A 14,785-nucleotide genomic window follows, 5' to 3' on the forward strand; every position below is an offset into this window, starting at 1 on the left:
CATGGCATGTGGACAGGCAGGGTGGAGGTGGCAGGGATAAGTTAAAGTCATCTGACAATGCTAGGCAGGTGGGAGGGGAGTGGCAGCTCAACAGAACGCTCAGAGTAGATAGGAGTGGCAGGTCCATGGAACATGGTGGGCAAAAAGGATGGAGCAGGGACATGCACAAAGACATCGGAGAGCAGGGTGAAGGAGAATAGGGGCAGCAAGCTAAGCACAGAGGCTAAGCAGGAGGTCGATGATGGGCCATAGAATTGGGCAATGGAGGGCAGGAGGAGTGGACTGGTACATCATGCTAAATGGAGGGCAGTGGCAGCACATCAGACCATGCATGGCAGGAGGGAGGAGGCTAGTCCATGGATTCACACAACAGAGGATAGGGAGGAGGTGGATGGGGCAGCAAGCTAACTATTCAGAGAAGGTGAGTATTAGGAACTTTATTGTTTTTAAAATGTGTGTCTGTGCGAACTACTTAAAATATGAACAAGTATGCAGCATCATCTCACTTTTATTCAGGAAGAAGAGGACGTTTGTGGCTGTGACTCCGGGCTCACTTGGCAGAAACACCCCCTGACCCTCCACCCCCCATCGCAAAATGTAATGCCCGTGAAAAGGGTAGGTGGACGCAGTGTTATATAGAACATAGTCCTGAGAGCCCGATTGAAAATGAAAACTAGATATAGTATATGGTATAAACTATGCACCAAAAAGTGTGATATAAGATGAACTGAGGCGTGAAATATAATATGCAATACATTGTGCGCAATGACAGATTCATTGGAGAGCGCGAGATAGCACAGGCACTAGCGCGTGCTATGCGATATGCGCCTTGGAGTGTAATATGCACAGGGCAGTGTTGTGTAACCTAACTAGTCTCTAAAGTTGTAATATAAAATATGTGCTGGGGAGTGTAACGTTGCATATGCACTGTGACAAAGATATGGATACCAGATTGTAATATGTATGGCATAGCGCTGTGCGTTATAACATAGGCATCGAGGAAGGCACGTTAGATGGGGCAATATAACCCGTGCGAAGGCAAGTGTGGCATGACATATTCACGGGGTGGTGTTACAGTGGACATGGGCTAGAGAGTGCCATAGCATACGCACTAGCCGGTGGAATACAACATAGAGGCGTGTGGCACTCGGTGGGCACTGGTGGGTGTAACACAGCATTGGGCTCAGCCAGGAGCACGCTGTGACTCTCAAGTGAGGTTTGTCTCCTTTCCAGAGAGTAAAATAAAAAGTATTACACATCCGGCGGTGGATGTGTGTTTTATTAACCGTGAGGGTTTTTTTTTGCATAGTTTGGTTGAATTTTTGTCGAATCCCCTTTGAATGGCTTGGTGTGCGTGTGTATTAAATGTGCCCGTCAATAGCTACCCATGTTTGTATAAATAAATGACTAGGGTGTCTACTTGGAGAGTACCCACTGGTGGGAGCGCCGGGATTAGGCACCGTAGGGCGTCAGACACATCAGAGCTTCGCTAGCGGTGTAAATACATTCCACGTGGATTCATTGTATGCATAGTCGCCTTTTAATGAATATCACGCAAATCGTCATGGTGATAGGTACATACGGTTTGTCCAGCATGTCCTAGGTGTTTCTATAAATATATATTTTTTTTAAATAATAAAAAACAAAGGCCGGCCCCGGGGGATGGGGTCCCTGGGGCCATAAGTGGCCTGTGGAGGGGGGCAACGCAGCCCCCCTCCTAAAGAATTAAAAATAAAAAAAGGCCATGACCCGGGCGTTGGGGTCCCCGGGGCCGAGTAAGGCCTTGGGAGGGGGGCCACGCGGCCCACTTCCAAATGTATTTTTTTCAACCAAAAAAATTAGGGTGCAGGCCCTGGGGGATGGGGTCCCCAGGGCCAATACATTAGAAAAGGAAGGGGGGCCACACAGCCCTCATTCTTAAAAAAATAAAATAAATAAAAGACCGGCATCGCGCCGGAGGCCACGCCCCCTCCTTACAGCACTCTGCAAACGCGCCCCCTGGCCAGTTGTAAGTTGGGGAATTAATTCCCCTTCAATACTGAGGGTCCCTGAGGGCCAACTAGCCCAACAGGTATCTCCAGTATGCGCCAGGGAGCTGCGTTGCAGACAGGTGTTCTGAGGCCATGACTCTTTTTACACCTCTATGCAACGCAGCTCTGTGGCGCTTACTGGAGGTACCCAGTGGGCTATTTTGACCCTAGGGACCCTTAGGATTCAAGGGGACTTAATCTCTCAACTTAGAACGGCCACAGGGCGCGTTTGCACAGTGGTGAAGGGAGGGGACGGGGCCTGAGGTGACGTGTGCAAACACGCCCTGTGGCGCGTTTTAAGTTGGGGAAATAATTCCCTTTCATTCCTGAGGGACCCTGGGGGCCAACTAGCCCACCAGGTGCTTCCAGTAAGCACCACTGCTCTGCGTTGCAGAGAGGTGGTGCAGGCCGTGCCCCTTTTTACACCTCTCTTCAATGGCGCTTACTGGACGTACCTAGTGGGCTATTTTGCCCCTAGGGACTCTAAGGATTCAAGGGGACTTAATCTCCCAACTTAAAACGGCCACAGGGCGTGTTTACACAGTGGGGAAGGGAGGGGACGGGGCCTGAGGCGACGTGTACAAAGACACCCTATGGCGCGTTTTAAGTTGGGGAAATAATTCCCCTTCAATCCTGAGGGCCACTGGGGGCTAACTAGCCCACCAGGTGCTTCCAGTAAGCGCCACTGAGCTGCGTTGCAGAGAGGTGGTCCAGGCCGTGCCACTTTTTACACCTCTCTGCAACGCAGCTCTGTGGCGCTTACTGGAGGTACCTAATGGGCTAGTTGGACCCTAGGGACCCTCAGGATTCAAATGAACTTAATCTCCCAACTAAAAACGCCACAGGGCGTGTTTACACAGTGGTGAAGGGAGGGGACAGGGCCTGAGTTAACGTGTGCAAACACTCCCTGTGGCGGGTTTTAAGTTGGGGAAATAATTCCCCTTCAATCCTGAGGGACCCTGGGGGCCAACTAGCCCACCAGGTGCTTCCAGTAAGCGCCACTGCGCTGCGTTGCAGAGAAGTGGTCTAGGCCGTGCCCCTTTTTACATCTCTCTGCAACGCAGCTCTGTGGCGCTTACTGGAGTTACCTAGTAGTCTAGTTGGACCCTAGGGACCCTCAGGATTCAAGGAGACTTAATCTCCCAATTTAAAATGTCCACAGGGCGTGTTTACACAGTGGGGAAGGGAGGAGACGGGGCCTGAGGTGACGTGTGCAAACACGCCCTGTGGCGCGTTTTAAGAGGTAGTTTTAATCCCCTGCCCTATTCTATACTAGGGGCTTACAGAGGAGGTCATGCTAATCACAGGGGGACCCCAACGCATAGTGTTCCCTAGTGTATGTAGGTGTTTTCACTGTATTCTGAGTGTCTTTTAACATAGCACTGGCTCTAGGACTGGTTAGTCAGACTCAGTTACCACCAGTATCGGTCTGAAAAAGTTGAGGGTACAGGATGATTTTGCAACAAGGCTTCTTTCTGCTCTTCTGTTTGTTCTTTCTGCACGTTATCCTTCTTCCTGCACTTTTCTTCGTCTTTGAGGACTTCTATTGCTTCTTTCTGCATTTTTTTTTTCTTGCTGTGCGTTTTTTCTTCTTTCTTCACATGTCCTATGTCTGTAGGCATAGTTAGAAATTAGCATTTAAAAAACCTTTGAAATTCACTGAAAAAACCATAGGTTTCAGGCACGTTATAGTTAGGAATTAGCATTTAAAAAACCTTTGAAATTCACTGAAAAAACCATAGTTTTCAGGCACGTTATAGTTAGGAATTAGCATTTAAAAAACCTTAAATATTCACTGAAAAACCATAGGTTTCAGGGGCGTTATAGTTAGCTGGACTTTTCACTCGTACAAAACCATTGAAATTCCCCCATTATAGTTAGTTCAGCTAACTATAACTCGCGCACCCGCAATGCACTGCTGATGACGTCACATATTACATCACTCATGACATGGTCAGTGACATCACTCATGACATCACTGATGACTTCTCAAATTACATCACTGATGACATCATCCTTGTGATAGAGTGGCGGACTTCCTCTCCCCCTATTATAACCTTTGATACACACATTCAAAAATAGAAACTAAAATTTTCAAAACAATGGACATACCAATACCAGTTACAACAACCTATTCAGTAATTCTAAGATCCACATACACATCCACTCATTCGCCAACAGTCCTATACAGTCACTCATACATGTACTCACTCATCATATGTACTCATACACCTATACATCCTGTTACACAACGCCACTCATCCATAGAGATACTCACACACATAGTCACTCATGCTAATAAAGAATCAAACATCCATTTACTTGCATATACAGTTATACACACACCACCACACTTACTTCTACAGAAACTTACACATACTTAGTCTTTTAAACAATCACTTATAGAAACACATACTTATTCATACAGGAACTCTTCCAATCTCTCACTCTCACATATACTCACTTATATACACCAATAGTCAAATATACTAGTTTACAGCATATGTAGTTACTCATAAAGACACTATTGAGACAGTCATTCACTCACTAACACACCCATGCACACACTCATCCACCCATACAGTCCTGCACACATGCTGTCTTAAACACATACAAACAGTGAGTCACTCATTCATGCACCTATGCACTACGTAATACCCCCCACCGAACCATACAGACACTCAGACACTCATACTGATACTCAAAAAAACAACTAATAACCTATATAGACACTCATGTAGCTACTCACCAACCCATGCAGCCACTTATACAAAAAGTGAGAGACTGATACAGATATTTACATATTTAAACATTACTCACTAAGCCATGTACTCACTAAGATACACTTAATCAGTCAGTTATACAATCAATTTTTCAAAAACAAATCATACATTTAGACACTTATATACCCATTTATTCTTCCATCGACCTTGAGATATACATATATAAAACATATGTAATTTTCAGAAAAACACACATTCACTGGATGATGTCATCAGTGATGTCATCAGTGATGTTATTTGAGATGTCATCAGTGATGTCATGAGTGATGTCACTGACCATGTCATGAGTGATGTAATATGTGACGTCATCAGCAGTGCATTGCGGGCGCGCGAGTTATAGTTAGCTGAACTAACTATAACGGGGGAATTTCAATGGTTTTGTACGAGTGAAAAGTCCAGCTAACTTTAACGCCCCTGAAACCTATGGTTTTTTCAGTGAATTTCTAAGGTTTTTTAAATGCTAATTCCTAACTATAACGTGCCTGAAACCTATGTTTTTTTCAGTGAATATATATATATAGATATATATATATACTTTTGCAGTATACCCACAGCCGAGGAAGAGGCATTCATTACCAAAACATCTCTCGTGGTAAGGGTGGCAATACTGAATGGGTTAAAAAATAGATTGCGAAGAGGAGATGCGCTCCACCGTCTTGTGCTGCTGACTTTGGAACAGGCATGAGTGTCGGGGCAACATCCTGCAATGCTGGGCAGATAACACTTGTGTTCTCTTTTAACCTGTAACGTAGTCTAGTTCTGTTGTAAAGTGCTCTAACTCTCAGGGTCAGGTTTGCGCTATATAAAAATACAAATTAATTATAGGATGTTTCGTAGAAGCCCGCCCATGGGGTTGCCGAATATCAAACTGACTATTGATCCCAACTTGTACATCTTTCTGTCACCGCCTTTGCTTCCTGTCTATTCTCACTTGTGCTGATTCTTTTCTCTTAGTCGCAGTTTACTAGTATTTCTCTTCAGCTCGAATTCCAGCTGTCTCTTGTTCTGAGGTCTATGTATGACTTAAGTCACTGTCCCTCAAAAATGAGTACCGGTGCCCACCACCTGTTACCACCGTCACAAATGAAGCACTGGTTCTGTTTACTACTCAGTCACACATGGAGTTTTCTAGTAGGCGTTTGTTTCCCCATAGCTGTGCGTTTCTCCTGTGCATGCCCATGTTGGGCAGCTGGGTTATTATTTTGTCAATGTTTGGGAGAGGAGTTGTGATAGGCGAGGATGTGGCGCAAGGGCCAGAGCCGCCGACTTTGGTGCTAGGGAACCAGGTTCGAATCTCCGCGTCTACTCAACATCTTATGATTCTGGCAATCACTTAATCCCCCCCAAACCCTACAAAAAAAGGAATGTGTACTTGTGTAATGTAACGGGTCGAGTTCGCGCTATGTAAAACTGCAGATTAAATGCGTAGTGTGTGAAGCACTCACTGCTGAGAACTGCTTGTCGCAGGTTCAGATCCCACCAAGCTTCTCTGCATCAAGGAAATGAGTACATTGTTGGAACGGGTAATAGTAACACCTTCTCTAAAAAATACAATCGGGGAAGGCGCTAACAGCATGCAGTTTCCAACACCCTGCTTGCGAAGCCCAACTCCCTCGCGAATCCCTGTACGCTTACACGTGTCATCATACGAGGACTTGGGGCAACCTCGGCCCGATATCAGTGGCTTTCACCCTCAGTCCCACGCACATTGCACCTGCTCAGCTACGCTCGCACAGACGGTAGAAGCGCGCAGAAAGCACGAGACAAAGGACAACAGGTCCGCTGCTGTAAATGTCATTCTGTCTTTTTTCAGAGTGGTGCTTTTTTATACCGCACCACGTATGTCCTTTCGGGTACTGCAGGGAGCTAGATGGAAAACAAATACGAAAGATGGCACCTCGAAACTGGTTAACTCCTTTTTTCCCACCAAATAAACATTTGCCAAAGTGAACAAATGGTAAATTTCAGGCATCTTCTATAGTCAGTGTTTTGACTTGAGTGCACCTGCCGTGGCACTAGCATGGCACACCTGTCCCGATGGCACGGTGTTTCCCAAAGTGTTACATTATTTCTCGCGCAGCCCTGTATAAGTCGGAATAATGACAGGAGCGTGTTATTTATTACACAGCGTCACTGTTCTCACATAGAGTGGAAGCCCCGGCAGCATCCGCCTTATGCGAGACAGTTTTGTTTTCTGTCTGTAGTGTTACATTTGTGACGTTCGCGACTTTAGGAATTACTCCAAGGAGCAACAGATGAGTTGTTTCGTGGTTGAATACCGGATCGACTATCTATTGGTAGACGTAAGGCTCTGGTGGCGCCTAGAGGATATGAAGGTAGTGTGGCGTCTGGAAAGCGATCATAACCCCATCTGTTCAGATTTCTTGATAATAAACGAAGAGAGGGCTGTGAATCCAACAGAGGCCCTAACATCTCCCGATTTGGTAATCTCTAATGATAGGCACCATATAAAATGGAATAAGATTAGGGATTTTCCCTTGAAGCTGGCTGCCCTTAAAGCAGAGGTTATGGAGCATACGGCTTTTATTGAGTCTAGAGCTACTAGTGCCGAATTCCCACAAATTATGATAGATTCCCATTTATCCCTCTTTGCCAAGCTAAAAACTTACTTTGTCCAAGCTTCCAGGAGTGGTAAGCAGGCGTCAAAATTTAATAAGGCCGGATGGTTTACACCAACTGTAGGCTGGCCCGCCAGAAATTAATTGAAGTGCTTAAATCTAAAGATCACTCTGGGGTGAGAGACGCTAGGGACAACTACAGGCGAGTGCAAAGGGTGGCAAAGAGAGAATGGGTCTATGAAAAATGGCAGGAACTCAGAAGTGCTTGTGTAGCCAAAGACTCTAAATCATTTTGGAATATTGTTAATTGGGATCGGGGAGGGTGTCCGGAACCACCCCAAAATAATGTAGCGCAAACGCAGTGGCTTGACTTTTTTATACCCCAGTACGCTAGAGGCCCCATAGATGATGTTTCATTTTTGAATTCTTTTACATTTTATCAAGGTATGGTGTTTTCCCCAAAGGACGTAGACATAGCACTTGATTGTGTGTCGGGTGGGAAGGCCCCCGGCATGGATGGTATTCCCGCTGATGTTTTTTTAAGCGATAGACCAACTTGGTGCCAGTATATAGCTTTCCTAGCTAACGCTTTGGCCAACGGGTCCCCAGTCCCACCATCATGGAAGGGAGCCGAAATTATCCCCGTTTTTAAGAAGGGCGATAAATCTCTTCCTAGTAACTACAGGCCCATTAGTCTTATTGACTCTATACAGAAAGTAGTGGGCCGATTGGTGCTAAACAAAATACAAGTGTGGGCTGAAGAAGAAAACATTTTGTCTCCGCTTCAGGCCGGGTTCCGTTCCTGTACTAGCACCATTGACGAGGTTTACCGGTTTATTACCATCTACTGGAGAACCGTGGTCTTGGGCAAGGGGTCATTATATGTCATCTTCGTAGACCTCAAGTCGGATTTTGACTTAGTCCCCAGGGGAAAACTGTGGGGGGTGTTGGGGGAAATGGGGATGGAGCTGGAATTGTTAACCCTACTCGTGCGCCTACATGAGGACAATTTTGCAAGGATCAGGTGGGGGTCACAGGGGGAGGTTACCGATCCCTTCCCTGTCGAGCGTAGTGTACGGCAAGGCTGTGTGCTGGCTCCCACCCTGTTTTCTTTGTACATCAACGGGGCGGTTGAATACCTCTCCCGGATACCATCTGACGCCCCCATCCTGGCGGGAACACGTGTCCCGGTCCTCATGATACGCTGATCGTCTCCAGGACCCCGAGTGGTTTACAGAGGGCTGTGAATGCTTTTAGTGACTTCTGTATAGAAAGAGGGCTTGAAATCAACACTTCTAAAACGAAGTTCTTGTCAATTAACCAGCACAAGTCTTTCAAGGGAAGGATTTTACTAAACAATGTGCCCCTTGAGCAGGTGGATGCTTTTACGTACTTAGGCATAACACTACAAAAGGACATGGGCTGGAAAAGTCATTTGAACCTCACAACTTTAAAATTTCACCAGCATATAGGTGCCTTGACAAAGAAGCATAAAATGTCTCTTACAAAACCTGTCACCCCGGCCCTTGAAATTTATAACATTAAGGCGGTGAGTTCAGCACTATATGGAGCAGAACTGTGGGGATTCAATGACTTAAGATGTATAGTCCTGGCAGAGAACAAATTCCTACGTTGCCTCACAGGGGTCCCTCAAAGTACCCCGATGGTTCCTCTAAGCCTAGATTTGGGCAGGAAAAATATAGAGGATATGGCAAAGCTACGCTCGCTTTTATACTGGAGGCGTTTATGGACTACACCGGAGCTTTCACATTTTGCCCAGGGACTCAAAGATGTGATTGCTTTAGATCGCTTTCATAAAATAGGATGGCTCAAAGAAATTAGAACCATACTTACTAAGCTTGATTTGGTGTATCTCTGGGATAGCCCTCTGGGATAGACCTCAGTTTTACCAACTAAGATGGTTCTAAAGCAAAAATATTGGGAATTGGTTTTCTTAACATCTTTTCAATCTATTTCTGCCACTAGCTTATCAGGCCGGTTTTTGGATTTCAAATCCTGGCCTGTGTGTGAGAAGTACTGGGATCTTATTGAGAAGCCATTTGACAGGAAACTGTTCTTCCAATTTAGGATCGGTTCTCTTCCCATTAAATTTTTTACATGTAAATGGGCTTCTAGTACTAGTGGCAAGTGTCATAATTGCTTGACTGAGGATGAAACCATGCCACACGTATTTTTTATTTGTCCGCTATATGTGGTACCGCGACACAAATGGCTGAGACCAATTTGTTTGTCCTTTGGTACACGGAGTTGTATCTCCGCTTTAAGAGTTCTAGGCTTCGATTGTAGTCCTTATATAGCTATTGCTGTCGCTAAATTTTTAAGTTGGTTTTGGGCCATCCGCACACGCACTTTAAATTTTACGGTCACTGTCTAAATTCTAACAATTGTTACCATACCCATGCTCTGATAAGTGATGTTCTTCCTTTTCCTAACTGGGGAAATACACATACAAATGTTTTATACTGTTTTTATGATTTTTTTTAAATTCATAATGGAGCTTTATAGAATTTAATAACTTTTTAAATTGTGCTAGTGTGAATTGTATTATTTATATAGTCTTGTCATGTTTGTTGTATCTTTTTGTGCTTTTATGGCATATGTCGAAATAAAGCTTTATGAAATGAAATGTTTCGTGGTTGAATACCGGCCAGGGTGAGGGCATCGGCGAGTTGTATATAGAATCAACCAAGGTGGAGAGCAACGGAGCGCTTTACTTTCAAGCGGCGCTATGCACATTTGAATTTCATATTTTTGGGGGCATATCTGCATTTGTAAGCAATGGCAGGTTGAGGGATTGCCCAAGAATCACACGATTTCCAGTCAAATGCGAAACATGGTTTTAAAAAATCAACGTTGGCAACAATGCCCTTAGAACACATTTCAGGCTACTCCTCACAACATATGTATGGGTAGACAGAACCTCTTGGGGTTCCATAGTTCGCCAGGTTGGCAGCACACCACGTGTCCACCACCGGCTTTTATAGTACAAACCGTTATAAACTGTAATGTAGTCCAGTTATAGCAAACAAGGACGACACATCCCAGAATGCACAGCATCTTAAATGAAAGCTACGCGACTGTAGCAGGTTGGAACATATACCCGTAAAGGTATTCTTGCTATTAGTCAATGGACGCCTTATCTCCTTTAAAATATAGGCGGGCGAACAAGCATGAAAGTCATGTCATGACCATGGTTCACCCGTGACTAGTTATGCACCCCCATTTGTTTTCTTAGAATTCTATGACATGTAGTCTTACGGTTTTATACTAGGTTAAATAAGACTACACGTTCCAGAATTCTAAGTAAACACAGGACCGGCTTAACTAGTCAAGCTTGAAACTTGGCATCAGTAGAAAGTGCGACTAGCTTTAGCGGTGCGAGTGATTCACTGTGGATAGTATTTTGTGTGTGGGGAGAGGGAGGGGTGGAGGGGGGTATTTATGGCCGGTCTCTAGTGTTCGCCGATGACCTTTGCGCTGACACCCCTGGAATTTTTTAAGACAGCACACTAAAACGGCTTGTGACTCTTGAAGGGCCTGATACAAGGGCTACGTTTTCAATCCCCCGCCACAAAAACATACGCACTCACTCTCTTGTTGCTCTCTTAGTGACGGTTAAGAAAAATCCTGAGATGAGCTTGGGGGGTGCAGGTGTATTAGGTCATCAAGACCCAAAACAATTTGTGCGTGAGGGACAAAGGCAACCCTGCAGGCTGGGAGAGATAAACTGCTTCCTAACAAAATCGAAGTAGTTTCAAAGTGAGTGCATGCGGCTGATCCGAGAGTGTACACAAGAGAACAGCATGGGATTTCGACATCTCTGGTAGGTAAGATCGAAGCTGTCTAGAAAACAAATACACATCTTTAGATATAGGCATGGTTAGAGGGCACGTAAATAGGCATTGGAATGAAACACACTTGCACTTCTTACATTTTAATGAACTTGTTTCAGGAAGTTTAGGCGTTAATCAGTTTTGTTTTTCACTTTTTGAATGATCACCGAGTTGGCGTCCGTGGGTTTTATTTGGCAATTCCGTCTGATCAAGTCGGATGGACGATCTGCTATTTGCATGAGATTAAGTCAAGTTGCTCCCTGCTGCGTCCTATGAATATTTGGTGCCATGGGCCTAACTCGCCCATGCCCAAGGCAAGGCTGAATATTAGTGCCCCGGGGAGGTGGCGGTCCCTGGGGCTTTGGGGGGGCTACGTGTCCCCCTGCAACTCATTAATCTTGCCCCGGGGAGGTGGCGGTCCCCGGGGCAGTGTGGGAGGGGGATTGGGGCCCCCCCACAAATTTATTTTTCACTGCCCCCTGGACCTGGCCCACCCGGGGGCTTCAATACAATGAATCGCGGGAGTCCGCGCTTTGTTTTCTAAATATTTTCTCTGCCGGATTTGCTCACCCAGCGTGAATTCGGCCGGTTGTTTTTTAAAAAAAAATGCTTTTTGGAACCCCCTGAGCAGGCCTAGGGGGTGAGGGTGTTTCTACTCTGCCCCCTTTTCTTGTTCTTTGCTTTTTTTTTTTCTCTTTTCTTGTGACTTGGTTCTACCAAGTCACAAGATGGCTGCCAACACTTCCTGGTTTGGAGTGTTGACAGCCAATTAGAATAAAGCTTGTGGTCTGGAGGATCCGTGGATCCACCACGCCTCTAAATATCGAAACTTTATTTTTTGATTTTCTCAGCAACTACTGAATGGATTTACACCATTAAAAAAAGGGCGCTTTCTGAACCAAGTTTTACCTTTTCGCCAAATTTGGTGTAATTCCGTTCAGCAGTTCGAGCTGTAGCCATGTCTAAAGTTTCCTATGGGAAATTCATTTACCGACCTCTTTTTTTTTAATTTCTCAGGAACTACTGAACGGATTTACACCATTTAACAGAAAGGGCTCTTTCTGAACCAAGGGCTACCTTTTTGACAAATTTGGTGTAATTCCTTTCAGCAGTTTGGGTCGTAGCAGTGTCTAAAGTTTCCTATCGAAAATAACATGGAGAAACACGTTTTGGGACCCCCCTTTTTTCTCGCCCCCGCTTGGCGAATCACCCCAAAACTTTCAGGATAGGAGCTGACCGGAGTGGGCCACAAGTTTTGAAAATGTTGCGAAGATTTGTCAACCGGCGCCAAAGTTATTGGGAAAAGAAAAAACGCTTTTCCTATGGAAACTAGGTCCTAACTATAACTATCTTCTGGTTTTCAGTAAGGAGAAGGTGGGACAACAGAATGAATATAATTTGGTTGTCAAGTTTTACACCAAACGTTTCTCCCCTACCTTTGGAAGTGTTACAGATGTCTATACTACACACACAGCCTTTTCTATCTGTGTGTCGTCTACATCTGTGGCATCCCATCTATGGCCCAACATTTGGATTTCAACATGCTCTTGCATCTGAGGAGCATGCCATTCCATATCCATGTATAAAGCAACATGCCTGCAAACAATTGATTATGGTTACATACATTAAGGTGATTACATTTGTATCTCGGCCTCGGAATCTAATACTATTAGCTGTTTAACTGACAGCTAAAGGGGTCAATTGGGTTGAGTGGTGCTTCTGTTTAAGGTGTAGAAATTCCCCTTTCCACTGTTCATATTCAAAACAATGTCCCAAAAGTCAATTGGAATATCCACCAGGGGAGTTTCAAGCGTACAGAGGGATGGGTGGACCCTTTTGGGAGGATTCATACTTTACCATGTAGACAGTGCAATGATCAATTTCGTCAGCCGAAAACAAGAGCGCGTCCTTGATGAAGACTGCCACGGCCCGCAGAACAAAAGAGGCAAACAAATGCATGTGGATGTAATTTCTTGTGCATCGCAGCCTCCTGTCAATCAAAGAAGTGAGGGAGGTCATATTATTTTCAATTGGCTACAAAATGAGAGTGCTCGCAGAGTAAATACCCGATTTTAGCTACGATAAGGCTAGGACATGGTATACAATAGAATTATTAACATGTTTTATAAGACACCGCATTGTAAAACTGTCCAAGAGCTTTTCTTCAATAAATGAACACTTTTGCTTCGAATGGGCAGATCTTTTAATTGTGCAGCACTTGAAACAAAAATAAATCGAATAGAGAGTCTCATAGTACATTTGGTACATATTTATGGACCATTGGACTGTTCAGTCTAACAAAGCTCAATCACCAGGATCTTTTAAAAAAGAAAACCACACAACCCAGAAAAGTTCTATCCCAGAGAGAAGTGACCTACCCTCACAGCTAGCATCGACCTACTATGATCTCCCCATGCTTGTTCTCCTGCAAAGCATGGGCTTTCTGAAGCTATAGGAGGAGCCGAACATGAGTTCACACTACAGCTGGCGTAGGCAGAGGCAAGGACTCACAAATGTTTAAGGTAACAGGGTGGCAGCTTGGTGGTGCTGCAGGAGAGGTCTTCCTGGCAACCCTAAGAGGGACAAAAGCCTGCAGGGAGAATTCTTGTTCGGATAAAAATCTGTTTTAAAAAAACACAGACCCGTGGTGTAGATCGTATGTGATGCAACAGTTTTAGGGTCCCAAAAATGTAAAACGAGATTTGTCCTTGCAACACCATAGGAGGTGCACCTGCTATAATTTTCCATTATTTTGTGTAAAACATGTGTTCTTTGCATGCTTGTTGGAAATATGCTGGTTGTGGAACTGTACTAAGTTAAGACACCTAGCTGAGTATATTTTCTGTAGTTACATTCCCTAGGAGGGATATTCCAAAGCTTTTACAACATTTTGCAACATTTTTACAAACACAATTTTTTACAATTTACAATATATTTATAAACATATATAACAGATAAAGACAAAAAGTGCCGTTTTTTGCACATGTAAAACTATTAAAGTGAGAGAGACTACGTGAGATTCTTCTATTCCAAATCAAAACTAAACAGTTACTTTTTCGCACCTAAATGAGCCCAAGATTACTAAGGCCATGAGCAGCGTTGCGATGGAGGCGCTGTATCCCACGGTGTACAGATCCTTCAGTTTGTTGAAATATGATGTCTAAAATGAAATCGAAGAAAAGCAAAGATTTTAGTTCATGAAAAGTCCTCATCTTTCACTCCTTCTAAACTGATGTTTATTCTGATCTAGATATTATCTCAGCATTTGAAGACCTTAAAGAGAACAATTTACTTTATTGGGCTCTTTATATAATATCTACAGATGGGTTCTATGGGGATATATATGTAAACTCCATGGGTATATTTGCTTCTGCTGTGTAATCACCACACACTTTCAGTTTGCAGTCAATATGTCTGCTTTCCTCTCAGCATAGATGGATGTTAATTCATCAAAATGCTACAAGGTTATGCTCAGTGGTGGCTCCTCCACTAAGGTGAAGGAGCGACAACCCACTGCTTTTCAGCAGTGTAATAAAGGA

General features: G+C 44.3%; 1 protein-coding gene across 1 annotated transcript in view; it reads right to left on the reverse strand.

Moving 5' to 3' along the window:
• Nucleotides 1–14,785, reverse strand: part of SCTR (secretin receptor) — a 416,552-nt gene that overhangs the window by 122,002 nt on the left and 279,765 nt on the right. The window contains exons 5-6 of the mRNA XM_085647486.1: nt 14,309–14,406; nt 13,104–13,236 (exon numbers count right to left, since the gene is read on the reverse strand). Of these exons, the coding sequence (XP_085503612.1) occupies nt 13,104–13,236; nt 14,309–14,406 (231 nt within the window). The remainder of the gene's footprint in view (nt 1–13,103; nt 13,237–14,308; nt 14,407–14,785) is intronic.

Source organism: Triturus cristatus, chromosome 3_2 (genome assembly GCF_964204655.1).
Source record: "Triturus cristatus chromosome 3_2, aTriCri1.1, whole genome shotgun sequence".
Lineage (NCBI taxonomy): Eukaryota > Metazoa > Chordata > Amphibia > Caudata > Salamandridae > Triturus > Triturus cristatus.